This window comes from Cricetulus griseus, chromosome 4 (assembly GCF_003668045.3).
Source record: "Cricetulus griseus strain 17A/GY chromosome 4, alternate assembly CriGri-PICRH-1.0, whole genome shotgun sequence".
Taxonomy (NCBI): Eukaryota; Metazoa; Chordata; class Mammalia; order Rodentia; family Cricetidae; genus Cricetulus; species Cricetulus griseus.
In genome coordinates, this window is record NC_048597.1 from 138156544 (window position 1) to 138170268 (window position 13725).

Here is a 13725-nt window from a genome sequence, read left to right on the forward strand (position 1 = left end):
CAGCTTCCAGATCCAGTTGTCATGGCAGCCTGCTGATCCTCTTCTCTCCCATGATGGTGACTGAGTCTTATCCCTCTGGAGCCATAAGCCCCAAATAAACCCTTTCTTATATAAACTGCCTTGGTCATGGTGTTTTATCACAGCAATAGGGACTCTAAGGCAGTGTGGCATGTGACTATAATCGCCACACCTGAAGCACTGTGACAGGAGTATTTCTGAGCGTTTAAAGCCAGCCTGAACTACATAGCAAGGAACAGGCCAGACAAGGTTACACAGCAAAAAATAAAAAGCTCAAATAAACACACAAAAAGTAAACAGAATTTAATAGGTTTTAGAATCTCATAGATCGAGATCCTCTTCTCTCCAGTGGGTGGTGGCATTTAAGTACTAGAAGTGCTGGTCCATTTTCAAAGTCTCAGGGACCAACAGAAAATATTTTGAGTTCTGAAGCTGGAACTGGGTTAGGAAAAAGATTGTAAAGCCATATTCCACTTTTCTCTGAACCAGAAAGGAGTCATTTTGTTCCAATTGTGAGGAAATATTCTGTGAGTAGGGATACAAATTAAACAGTACTGAAAAACAAAACTGTGCTATCATTTATAGGAAGTGACTATTTTTGTTCATGCATAAAATAAAGTTTATCTATATATGTATCTTCTTTATTCAACTCCACTGTTTATGAAACAGCTTTTGTGTTTTTTAAACATGTATACCAAGCATCATACATAATTATTTTTGGCACTTACTTTATTATCAAACAATGATGTTGGTTTTTAAAAAACAGTGTTTGAATTCTCTTCTTTTTCACTATCCATGTATCTGATGGGGAAAAACAGACTTCTCTATTTCTATTAGCATATGTGATCACCTGGTAAGTAGGAAGGAACATCTGCAAATAAGCAAGGAGACTCTAAATAGGGATTATTTTCACAATCATTTTGTTTGTTTGTTTTTGGTTTTTGAGACAGGGTTTCTCTGTGTAGCTCAGGCTGTCCTGGAATTCCCACTGTAGACCAGGCTGGCCTCAAACTCACAGAGATCCACCTGCCTCTGTTTCCCGAGTGCTGGAATTAAAGGCATGTGCCACCACTGCCTGATTATTTTCACAATCTTTTCAATTTAGTGGCTCAGTATGGAAAAGTATTGAATAGTTTTGCTTTTAAAACCTTCATTTCCTTAATGTGAAAGCCAGATAAAGATATCACAAAAGAGAAAACTACAAATCAATTATCACCCAAGAACATAGATGTAAAAATCCTCGATGGAATATCAGTAAACATGATATAGCAATGGATAGAAAGAATTGTATATGACAACCCAGTGGGATTTATCCCAGGTATACAAAGTAGTTTCAACATTTGAAAATCAACGAGTGTCCTTTGTTACATCAATAAGCTAAAGGAGGAAAAAAATCACATGATTATATCAATAGGTAGAGTTAAAATATTTAATAAAAATTCACTATCTGTTCATGATATAAACTTATTAAACTAGGAACATGGGAGCTTCTTCAAATAGTCAACCATTTCTACATAAAGCCTACAGGTAATATCACACTTAATGTTAAGAAACCAGAAGTTTCCTGTTAAGATAAGAAACAAGGCAAAGACAATCCTTGCCACATCATGCTGGGAATCCAGCCAGCCAATGCAGTATGACAAGGAAAGGAGATAAAGGGTATATATGAACTGGGAAGAAAGAAGACACATTTTGTTCATAGGAAACATGAGTACATATGCTAATCTAAGATAATTGACACATATTATACTACAGCTTATAAATGTACAAAACTCAGTCCTGTTCCTTCATGTCAGCAATGCATACATGGAAATTAAAATAGAAACTATTCTGTTTATATTAGTATCCTCAAAAATGAAATACTTAGTTAGAGATCTAACAATCCTTATGAGACAGTGAATAAAATGCTGATAAAAATGTAAAAGACCTGGGGTATAAGGTGGTTCAGCAAGTTAAGGTACTTTTCTTCAAGCCTGACACCTTGGGACCCACATGGTGGAAAGAGAGAACTGACTCCCACAAATTGTCCTCTGACCTCCACACGTGTGTGCCATGGCATTGGAATGCATGCTACCTCCCACCCTAAGAAAACAAATGTTTAATAAATAAATCAAAAGGACTACGTAAATGGAAAGAATCCCATGTTCACTGAGAGGAAGACTTAACATCGTCAAGTTGTTTCAAATCTGACCTACAGATTCCATACAATCCCAGTCAAATGCCTGCATATTATCTTTTGATGGTAAAAACAAAGCAAAAACCCAAGAAACCACCCCCAAACCAAACCAGAACAACAACCATAATAGATTCTACACAGTCACCAACTTAAACTTGAGGGAGAATCACTAATTTAATTGATACTACCTGAATTTGAGACTTGGTAAATGCCAAAGTAATCAAGGCAGTATAGACAGAATGTAGGGTACATGCCTACCACTTGCTTGTATGAGGCGAAGGGTTCAATTCCCGGCACCAACAAATGTACGTATTAATAACATTTCAGAGAACCCAGGCATAGACTCACATAAATACAGTTAACAGATTTTAATTTTTTTTGACTCTAGGTCTTGCTATGTATTTTAAGTCACAATCCTCCTGCCTTTGCCTCACCAAAAAATTCAAAATATATCAGAGACATGGATATAAAACTATAGAACCTCTATAATATAATACTTAAGGAGACATCTAAAGGATTTAGGGATTGGTGGTGACCTTTTAGGTACAATCTCTGAAGGAAACAAATGGTATGTTGGACTTGTTTAAGATTAAAAACTCCAAAAAAGCACTAACAAGAGAATGAGAAGACAAGACAAGACATAGACTGGAAAAAAATCTACTTGCAAAAGACATGTCTGATAAAGAACTATTATGTAAAATGTACAAAGAACTTGACAAAAGGAAACACAAAAGTTGATTAAAATTGTTTTAAGGGCCTGAAGGGCTTGTTCAGTCAGTAAAGAACCTGCTGCACAAGCATGAAGATTATATTTCACCTCCAGCACCCATTAGAAAAGCATGGTGACATGTGCTTGTAATCCCAGACATGAAGAGGCAGGGGCAGGCCCATCTTGGGTACTTGCTGACCAGACAGCCTAACTGAGCCAGGAAGCCTCTGGTCCTGATGAGAGGTGATGATAGAAAAAAAAAAAAAAAGGTAGAGTGAAGAAGAATGACATTGAGGCTGACCCATGGCTTCCATGTGTGCCAGACTTTTAAAAAGCTTTTGAAGGTCAACCAAAGAGATACAATGGCAACAATAAGACAAGCTACAAATTAAAATGACACTGAGATGCCACTACATACTCACTAAAACAGCCAAACTCCAAGTCCTTGATGTCACCATTAACAACAGGAAGTCTTACTTATTGCTGGTAGAAATATGAAGCTGTGCAGCAACTTTGGAAAAGTAGTTTGGTGGTTTTCATAAAACTGAAGATGCACTTAACATGAGATTTAGCAATTACACCAGTTTTTGTATTCTTTGTCCAGGGAGTGTTAGTCATCCTAAAAACTGCCTCATCCTTAGCCATCAGGAGTGGCTTTAGGAGGAAGGCAAGAGGGATCTATGGAAGACATGACCTGGAGGAGGATGAACCACATAGTCACTCCATATAGTCACAGTAAAGAAACTGGTAAAACAGCCAATGGTGTCCATGGTTTATAGAGAGCATTCAGGACTTACAAGGAGGAGAGGTGCTGCCCACTCATTTGCTCTTGTACGCCAAGAGATAGGAGTTGGAAATCATGCTGTTCTCACCTAGAATCACCTACATGACACTAATTCCACTGTTATCTGTGCTCCTCCCCCACATTGCAAGGAAGCACATGACATTCACTGGAAACCCCAAGCAGCTGAGTTTCAGTGTGTCTGTCATTCTCACCTCAGTTCTTCTTGAGAGGTGTTATAACAATAACAACAACAATAACAAAGCAATGAAAAAACCAGAGCCTGAGCCAAAACTCAGAGCAGAAGGCCAGTAGGACATCTAAAACATCCGCTAGCTCTCCACAGAGTCTAGACACAAAGATGGTCCATCATAGGCCCCAGCCAGGCTTTATGGCCTCCCCACAACCGCACACCACCACCAATGGTAGAAACACAGATGGACCCATTTCCAAAGATGAATATCTTCCCTGCATTCTGGGTAGCTGGGACCAGAAGAATATGCTACTGCTGGTGACCTCAGGCTATTCCTCTGGCCATAGCCAGGACCACAGGGGCCACTAAGTTCTGTCACCTTCCCACGAGAAGAGTTGCATTTCCGCTTACCTATGAAGGAGGAATAGAGATGGATGCAGAGTAGGGATGTGAAGCCTCAGGTGTTGAACAGTGAGGCCATCGTGAACACAAAAGCTGGTGGGAAGGTCAAGCAACCCCCTCTGTAATCTGTACAGAGCAAAGAGATGTGGACAAAGCTCAACGGAAGACGGTACAAACAACAGTGTGGATTATCTGCTGACAGCTGGGGTGGAGAGAGCAGGAAGCTCACAGTGTGGCATACTCCTGACCCACGTAGCTGCCACTGTTCCCACACAGGGGCACTGGGAAGGTACAAATGACCAGGGCTTAGTTCAATCAGGTCTGGTTGATAGGATGCCTAGCTGCTCCATGGCCCTCAGAAGTATTGCCTCAAGGTACATGGTCAGCTGCAAGGAGCTGTCTGGGAACAGAGGAGAGAGGCTGCCTGGCCTGGGGCCTTCAAAGACTGAACTGCCTCTGTTTCTCCCCCTGCCCTCACATCCTCTCTGGATTCTGTTCAATGTCTCTGTCCTGTAGAACACACAATACATACAGTGGTGAGCAAATTCATGGTTCTTGTCTCAGAGTTGACACATTATTCTGACAGATACAGTTGTCACCAAACCATCATCTGCAACTTCTCAAGGGGAAGCCCCTGAGCTCTTGTAACTCATCCTGTGACCAAGACAAAAAACAAACAGAAACATCCCTAAGGGAAACCAATACCTGAAGAGAAGGGGATGGATGTTAATGTGTGTGAACAGGGCTGAACTGGGAGCTGTACTACTTACTCTATTCTTGCTGGGAAACAAGCCCAGGACACAGACTGTATGATGAGCCTGCTGTGAGGGGCCACTGTGATATGCACTGACCCCTGACCTCTCTCATAATCTATGGGTACCCTGGGCACTGCTGGGTAGCTTCTCTGTCCTCGAGTCTCTACTGGGCTCCTCCTCTGGGCACATCTGCTATGTCTGGACTGGGTGAAGGTTCCAGTGGCCTCCATTGCAGAGTTGTGTCTGGGAGGTGAGTGGGCTGGGCTGTTTTCATTCTCCTCTGTGTGGCTTCTCTTTGCAGGTGAGCTAGATGAGTACAGCAGCTAGATTCCACAATATGGGGAGAGGTATGTGGTGAGGAGGATGGGGGTAGGGGGCGGGGGCTGGTTTACTGGGAAAATAGGCACAGTCTCCTCAGATTGGGCTGTGGCAGAGCTCTAGACACTCAGAGATGTGGGGGCATGTCTTAGTTAAGATTCCTATTGCTGCGATGAAGTACTATGACCAAAGAGCAAGTTGGGGAGAAAAGGGATTATTCAGTTTACACTTTCACATTGCTGTTCATCCCCAAAGATGCGAATTCTAATAGGGCATGATCCTGGAGTCAGGAGATGATGCAAAGGCCATGCAGGGATGATGTTTATTGGCTTGCTCAGCCTGCTTTCTTGTAGAACCCAGGACTGCCAGTGCAGGGATGGCACCACTCACAATGGGCTGTGGCTTCCCCCAGTGATCATTAATTGTGAAAAAGCCTTGCAGCTGGATCTCATGGAGGCATTTCCTTAGCTGAGGCTCCTTCTCTGATGACCCTAGCTCATGTCAAGTTGACACACAAAACCAGCCAGTATAGGGCCTTGGTTGCTAGGTGGAGTTAAGCTGAATGTCCACATGCAGTTTCCACAGCTGGGTGTGAAGGCCACAGGAACTTCTGTTGACACTGTCCAGGTATCTATCAGTGGTCATTCTCTGCCACCCTATGGCATGACTTGCAGAGGGGCAGGCCTGATACAGAATGTTCCAGAGCCTTGATGATGCCTGGACTTTCATCAGTTCCAAACACAGGGAGCACTTTAGTACACAGGGACAGGTCTATTGTCAGGGTCACACAAATAGTCATTGCTTTGACACACTGTTCTATAGAACAACACCTATGCATAAGGTTGATGCCAGGGTCCCTGTCAGCTGCCTGCTTGGACATTATTGATTTGGGAAGTGGGGATTGCCTTTTCTTTGAAGGAACTGGGAGTTTGTGGGTTGAGACATCACTTCTTTATTACTTTCAAGTCTTACATTAAACCTCAATTCCATGGGATGTCCTCTAGGGTAAGTTATCATTATTTTATAACCATGTCCCATTTTTCTCATCTTTATTTTAACATTTAGTATGCTTCCTAATGTCTCATCTACATCCCTGATGCTGAAGGCTCTGGGAATAGAAGAAATAAGAATTTGACTCATTACTGTCTCACAGTGCCTGCCCCATGGTACTGAAACTGGAGACTGACAAATGCTTTACCTCCTAAGTTCTACTACTTTTCTGTCATCACTCTTTATCTTTGCAACTGCTGAGTAAAAAGTGAAAGGTCACTGACCTGGTCCTCTCTGACTAGGCCCTAAATGAGAACTGTGTTACAAGGGGTAAAGGGCACTACATGTGGCATTTGGCTGGAACCATACAACCTCTGCCATCTTCTTGTCACTCAATAGTCAGCTAGAATTCTAATACCCTTGGAAACTCAAGAAAATTCATTTAAACTTTTGTTCCTTCTATAATAAGCCTTTAACCAACTTCTTCAAGTTAGTGTTGATTCTGGGAAGTCCAATATGTTGCTAGGTTATCTCACAGGCTGGTTTCCTGTTTCTTTGACCTTTCTGAGTAGTATATGCTGCTCTTCTGCTAGCTATTGACTTAACTTCTTGTCCTCTCTTACTCTTTTCAACTGCCAGCCTTCTCTCAATTCTGGATTACCTTGTCCTACCCCATTTTCATCTCTTCTTTTAAGTTAAATTATTTGTTGAAGGTTTGCCTAAGTTTATTGACATGTAGTTTAGCTACACTAAACTGTATACTTAAGACATACCATTTTATTGCTTTTTAACATGTGCAAACAGTATATCTCAAGCAATATTTCAACCACCCACCTTGAAAGTGGGTGCCGATTTTAGTCTGTTCTTCTCCCCTTCATCTCTACACACTCATTAACACTGTATATAACAGACAATTTCTATTTTCTAGTGTATACATGAGTCATGCAGCATGTTATTTTTTGCCTGGGTTCTTTCAGGCACAGACCGATTTTGAGTCTCTTTTCTGTTGTTGCTTCTGTTAAATAGTTTGCCTTTATTGCTCAACAACATTTCCAGAAATTGTTTTTTTATTGTACTACTTGTTTTCTGTTTCTATAATGAAATACCTGGAGCAAGGCACTTATGAAGAAGAGGTTTATTTTTGGGGTCATCAAGGAATAGTGCTGGCATGACTGTCCTCTCCTCAAGACCTCATGACACATGGCATCACAATAGTAGGGGAAGGGGTAATTGGGAGACTGGGAGCCACGGACAAGAGAAAGAACTAGAATTGATTTTATTGTAATAACCCTTTCCAACGACTGACTCAGGGTTCTTTAAATACCCCTTTACTTCCCTCAACAGGTGGCATCTCAGTGACCTCCCAAGAAGCGATGCCTAAAATTTAAAGTCCACCACCTTCTAATATCACTACCCTGACATCTGTAGCATTTCACATCCGATTGCCTTCTGCAGACATTCAAGACATTCAATTCAGGAGCCTTGGCCAGATGGTTGGGTTAAGATCTATTCTTTCAGGGGTCACTAACAAAATATCCACCATATTGTATCATATCACCACATCACTGCCACACGGCCGGGTTTGACTCCTGCTTCAGTGGATACTTGCAACTCATCAGGCCCTTTAATCTTTAACTAAATTATCGCTTCACAATGTGATCCAAAAACAGTTTGGGAAAGCAGCCTGCACTTCCCAGTATCATTTCCTTTTGTTTTAGTGATTAGACTTAATATTTAACAGAGGCATGCCCATATTTTCTCAGAGAGCTAAATTTGCAAATGGCAGCACAGGCACAACCTTTGTGAATACACAGGAGACAAGCCCTCTTCCAGTGACACATGGTTCGCAGGCATTCCTGGATGAATGAGGTCTCTCTGAGTAGAGGAAAGGCCTGAAAGCCAGGAGAGAACTGAGGTAGATCCCGTTTGATCCCGTCTGAGACTTTCAGGAGCCCTGGACTTGCTGGGCAAGCCTACCTCACCTGAGAGACTCCAGCTTGCCCCAGGCGGCCGTAAACAGCTCCACCCAACTAAAACAGAGCTCAGTTGGAGCCTAGGTTCCAGAAAAGCAGACAGGCTCACAAGTTCCAGTGAGCCATCCCTACCGCCCTTCCAGACTCTAAGCCCCGCCCTCGACTCCGCCCATCCAAGCATACCAATGTCCCGCCCCCCTGGCGCTCGCGCCCCGCCCCTACGTGCTGCGGGGAGGCGGGAGGAGGAGTTGGCGCGGAGGAGGCGTGGCTGTGCCGGCAGAGGCGCGGGCGGGCAGGCAGCGCGACCCGACTTCAGCTGTGACACCCACAGCGAGCAGCGGCGGGTGCGCGGCGCCTGGCTCAGGACGCGCTCCGCGGTATCTTGCACCGGAGTTGGGGGCCGGACTTTGTCTGGATCAACGCAGAGGCGACGCCGCAAGTCCTGGTGCAGCTTCGGGGGCCGAATTTCGCCACCGCTCCTGCTGCTCCTGAGCAGCCCTGCCTGCTCCGGGAGAACGGCACTGAGTTTCCCCCGCAGAAAGAGCCGGCACACGCGCTGCGAGCCACAGGGAACCGGGGGCCGACCCCAGCAGAGCGACCGAGAGGTGGGACGCGGATCGGAGGGCCGGGGTGGGTCCCTGAGCCCCTGATCGGCGTCTGTCCCCGCACGCTCAGCTCTGAGTTTCCAAGTTACAGTGTCTTGCGCGCCATAGGGGCTTCTTGTCTGTCTTCAGGAGCTCCGGTGGGGGTGTCCGAAGTGAGGAGGTGACCCCAGCGTTGCCAGAGCAGAGACTAGTGGGGATAGCTCTCTTCCCTTTTTGGCCCCTTGTGTGATAAATAATCCGAGGAAAACCCACAAGGGGCAGCCTCACTGCGTCTGCATTTTCAGAAGTTGACTGTCTCCCACTACTTAATGGACTTCCAATACTACAGGAGTGCTAAGGGTTGATTGATTAGTTTCAGTCAATTTCCATGTCAATTTCTAGGTGGTCCAGCAAAATTTTGAACACTAGCCATGGGAGATTTGATGTTTGTCTGTAGCAACTTCCTCGATCCCTAAGTCCTGCAACCTTCCATCCTTTTGTGTGCTTATAAAGGCTCCTGGGCTTCTCTATCCAGAGTTGTTCTGTGTTGGTTGGCCATGGGGAGCACTCTGGGCTGCCATCGCTCTATCCCCAGAGACCCCTCAGACCTGTCACATAACCGTAAATTCAGTGCAGCCTGCAACTTCAGCAACATTCTGGTGAATCAGGAGCGACTGAACATCAACACTGCCACCGAGGAGGAACTGATGACCCTGCCTGGGGTGACACGTGCTGTGGCCAGAAGCATCGTGGAGTACCGAGAATACATCGGTGGCTTCAAGAAGGTGGAAGATCTAGCACTGGTCAGCGGTGTTGGGGCCACCAAACTGGAACAGGTCAAGTTTGAGATCTGTGTGAGCAGCAAGGGTAACTCTGCACAGCACTCTCCCAGTTCCCTGAGGCGGGACCTGCTGGCTGAGCAGCAGCCTCATCACCTGGCCACCTCTGTGCCCCTCACTCCACGAGTCAATATCAACACAGCTACCCTAGCGCAGCTCATGAGTATCCGAGGCCTCACCGAGAAGATGGCTGTCAGCATCGTGGACTACCGCCGTGAGCACGGTCCTTTTCGCAGTGTTGAGGATCTGGTGAGGATGGATGGAATCAATGCAGCCTTCCTGGACAGAATAAGACACCAGGTGTTCGCAGAGAGGTCCAGGCCCCCATCTACCCACACCAATGGAGGTCTTACCTTTACTGCCAAGCCTCATCCCAGCCCCACCTCTCTGAGCCTGCAGAGCGAGGACTTGGACCTGCCACCAGGGGGGCCCACACAGATTATCTCCATGCGGCCCTCTGTGGAGGCCTTTGGAGGTATGCGGGATGGGCGGCCTGTGTTTAGGTTGGCCACCTGGAACTTGCAGGGCTGCTCTGTGGAGAAGGCCAACAACCCCGGGGTCCGAGAGGTGGTCTGCATGACGCTTCTGGAAAACAGGTGAGGACAGGAACTACCAAGGGTCCTGGAAGTGAAGGCATCTGGCATGGCCTCATCCCAGGATACAAATGAGTGGACCTTTTGGGGGCAAGGGAGGGGAGAGGTCATTTAATCCATGCTTCTGAGGTCCCGGATAGTATTCTCACCTACAGCTGCTTGCTGTGCAGTGGGCCCCTCCTAAGAGGAGGCTGTGTGGGTGTGGGCTCTACTTTGGAAGGTCTTGGGCTCACAGGGCTTCTCAGAGTCAGCTTGGAAACTGAGGTGTAGTTTTGCATGTAAGAAAAAACTGAGTTTTTGAAAGTTCTATTCATGGGAAGGAAAGTCATGTTTTCCCATCAAATACACCTATTTGCACGCAGAGAATCATTATATTTGCAAACACATATGCTGTATTTGCCAGGGTGCTGTGAACAAAGCACTTAGCACTTCCCTTTCCTTGTTGAACCTGAACTTGGCTTTTACCATACTCTTTCTCCTGTCCCATAGCCAGAAAAGGCCAGTTCGGGCGTGGATACTGGGCAGATTGTTCCTTCCGAACTAAAGGAGAAAAAACTGGCAGGTGGGGCCAATGGGAGAGATTGTTTCTGATAGTCACACAATCGCTGCCTGTTAGGAACATCTGCTAACTCCCCACACAGTGGAACAATACATCATGGCAGGAACTCCTGCTATTGCTAACATAATGTGCAGTGTAATGCCATTAGCTCCTTTCTGGGTCAGTAATCCTCAGATCACGATCTTCAGGGATCTGGGGTGTAGTGCGGGTGCTTCCTTGCTGCCTTCCTTTGGGGAGGTTGATCTGCTTGGCAAGGTGGTAGCTTGGTGTCTGGAAGCGAGAAGTGAACTCTGGGGTAGGTCATCAAGACAAATTAGCGAGGAGAAAAGCAGGTCACAACATTTTCTTGGCACTGTCCCATGGCACAGTATTGTCAGGAGAGAGAGGACTGCATGGTGGATCAGGATCAGTAGACCACTGAGTGCTCTTCCCCTGTTGTGTTGTCTCTCTGTCACCCCCAACTCATTCATTCTGCAAACTCATCTTGTTCACAGCCCCATTGGGATGGGAATGATAATAGCACTCTTTCACAGCTGCTGGCCGTTGGGGGTGTGTGTGTACAGGAACAGTGGTCAACACAGTTGCTTAATTCCCATCGGGGGCTTCATAAGGCTCAGTGTGAAGTAGAGACAGGAGTGAATCAGGATCTGAAGTCTTGGTAGGGACAACAGCCTGGGCAGTCCTTGTCCACTATTGCACCAGGGTTCTTTGGAGTATGGCCTCTGGACCACTGCCTAGGAAGCCCTAGGTGTCAGGATTCCCCCCCCCAAAAAAAAGTGCTTCTGGTGTGTTCTAGAGCTTGAGAAACATAGTGCTCTGTGTTGGGCCATCTCGGTACTTCTGAGTTTCTTTTAAAAGACCCTCATCATGTACTGGCATTTGCATGAGCATTTCCATTACTTTGCCCCCACCTTTGATTGTCCTGGTCATCCCTGAAGTCTGGTCAGGATTTGAGGACCTTATCAGTTTCTAGGACCTGTGAATTTGGAGAGTAGAAGATGGGAGGGTGAGAACTGGACATGGACTCGGGAGCCACTCAGGCATTTGGTTTGGCTCTGTATCAAGATGGAGCCACCAGGAGCTGCTTAGAGAGGGGTAGTAACAGTTCTTATCCAGCATGGACTCCTTGGAGGTTTTTGTCCTGATTTATTTATTTATTTATTTATTTATTTATTTATTTAATTTATTTATTTATTTAATAGAATACTGAAGACATTTAGCTGTTGACTTCAGGCAAGTTCACCCAAACCCAAGATATTGAAGGGACTTCTTGTAATAAGCGACGAGAAGGTGACCTCCACCCCCATTGTATTCTCACACTAGGCTGCTTGTGTGTTCTATGAGGTAGTGACTCCCTTGGCTAGGTCACAGTGCAGTCAGTATTCTGAGGAATCTTAGCACACAGTTAGTGCCTGGTAAAACCTAAGTAATAGGCTTAGAGCCTGATCCGTGCAAAGCTGGGGTGGGTGAATTTGCCTGTGTGGCTGTCCTAGGGCACCAGAAGCTGTCACAGAGTCCTTAAGGACAGGTGGCAATGCCCATGCTTCAAGAGCTATGTGCTCATCCTGATTCACAGCAGTTTCTCAACACCCCAGGAACTCCCTTCGTTCATAGCAGGAAGCATATTTAATGTGAGCAAGAGTGGATGCAGGGAGTTTTCCAGGTGGTTTTTATTTTCATATATATGTGTAGTACAAGAGTGCCTGAGTTTAGGGTGTGTCTTTGTATTTTCTGATGGCTTCCACATCTATATGATCACCCCAGTAACTATACAAAGTAGGGAATATTTATTTGGTTTTGTTAGATAACCTCCATCTTTGGGTTAGGAAACAAGAGACAGGAGTTAAAACACTTGCCTCTGAAACAGCTCATTTGTGACTGACCTGGGACAGTGACCAAGATTGGCTGGCTTTATACCATGCTCTTTGCAAGTGTGATGTTTGCTTAGGCCTAGCACCTCACACTGCTTCTTGGTTAGGTGCCCCACACTGTACTGAACCAAAGGTATTTGCCAATTTCTTTGTCAGTCACAGACATTAAATCTATTATGAAGGCATTATAAAGCAAGCTTCGGGCATTTTTGCAGCAGGGATGGCTGTCTCTTAGCTTCCTTTCTGTGAGTTTTGTTCAAGTATGTGCATTTTCTTAGGAGAAAGATACCTGTATGGGAATTGAGATCTTTATTGCCCTGATGTGGTGCCAGTTCAATAGGTGGACATGTTTAAGCCACAAGAAACTGTGGTTTGCATGTGAACCCCAAGGTAGAACCTATCAGAGCTTGATAATTATAGTCACTAGGAACCTTCAGGGACATCATGCTGTGGCATGTGTCCATGCACTGATGGTTTCATCAGACTGATTTGCCAAACTTTGGTCTTAGGCAATGTTCTTCCTCCCTTGGTATTTATGGAGCAAGACTGAGAGGAATGCTTCTGCTTAAATATCCATGCAAAGTTTGGGGACAGTCAGTATGAGGAATGATCCTTTACTGTTTGTTTATTGCTGAGTAATCTTTCTATCTTAAAGAAGTCCTTTGGTTTCTAAGACAAATGCAAGGAAGAGCTGACAGATAATCTCCAAAAGAAATAAGGAGATTCAACATCTCAGTTGTCCGTTTTCCTCTACATTCTATAGCAGCAGGAAACTCTAGTGTCGAAGTAGTTAGCTTTTTAATGGTTTCAATCTTATTTATTTCTTGCTGAGTCTTCACAGGTAAAGCACAGGTAGATTATTGCCTGGCAACATGTTCAGTGAAAAGAAAAAACACCACCACCACCACCAACAGATTTTAGTCTGTCTGACTTGATTAGTGGGATCAACATAGATAGAATTCAT

The 13725-nt window shown here is 45.1% G+C and overlaps 1 protein-coding gene across 4 annotated transcripts in view; it reads left to right on the forward strand.

Moving 5' to 3' along the window:
- The first annotated feature begins 8643 nt into the window (after positions 1–8643).
- Eepd1 (endonuclease/exonuclease/phosphatase family domain containing 1) overlaps positions 8644–13725 on the forward strand; it is a 117469-nt gene continuing 112387 nt past the window's right edge. For all 4 annotated transcript variants that reach the window (XR_003484653.2, XM_027411704.2, XM_027411705.2 and 1 more), the window contains exon 1: positions 8644–10334. Coding sequence is in view for 3 of the 4 variants with exons in the window: in XM_027411704.2 (XP_027267505.1) it covers positions 9457–10334 (878 nt within the window). In the remaining variant the exon portion in view is untranslated. The remainder of the gene's footprint in view (positions 10335–13725) is intronic.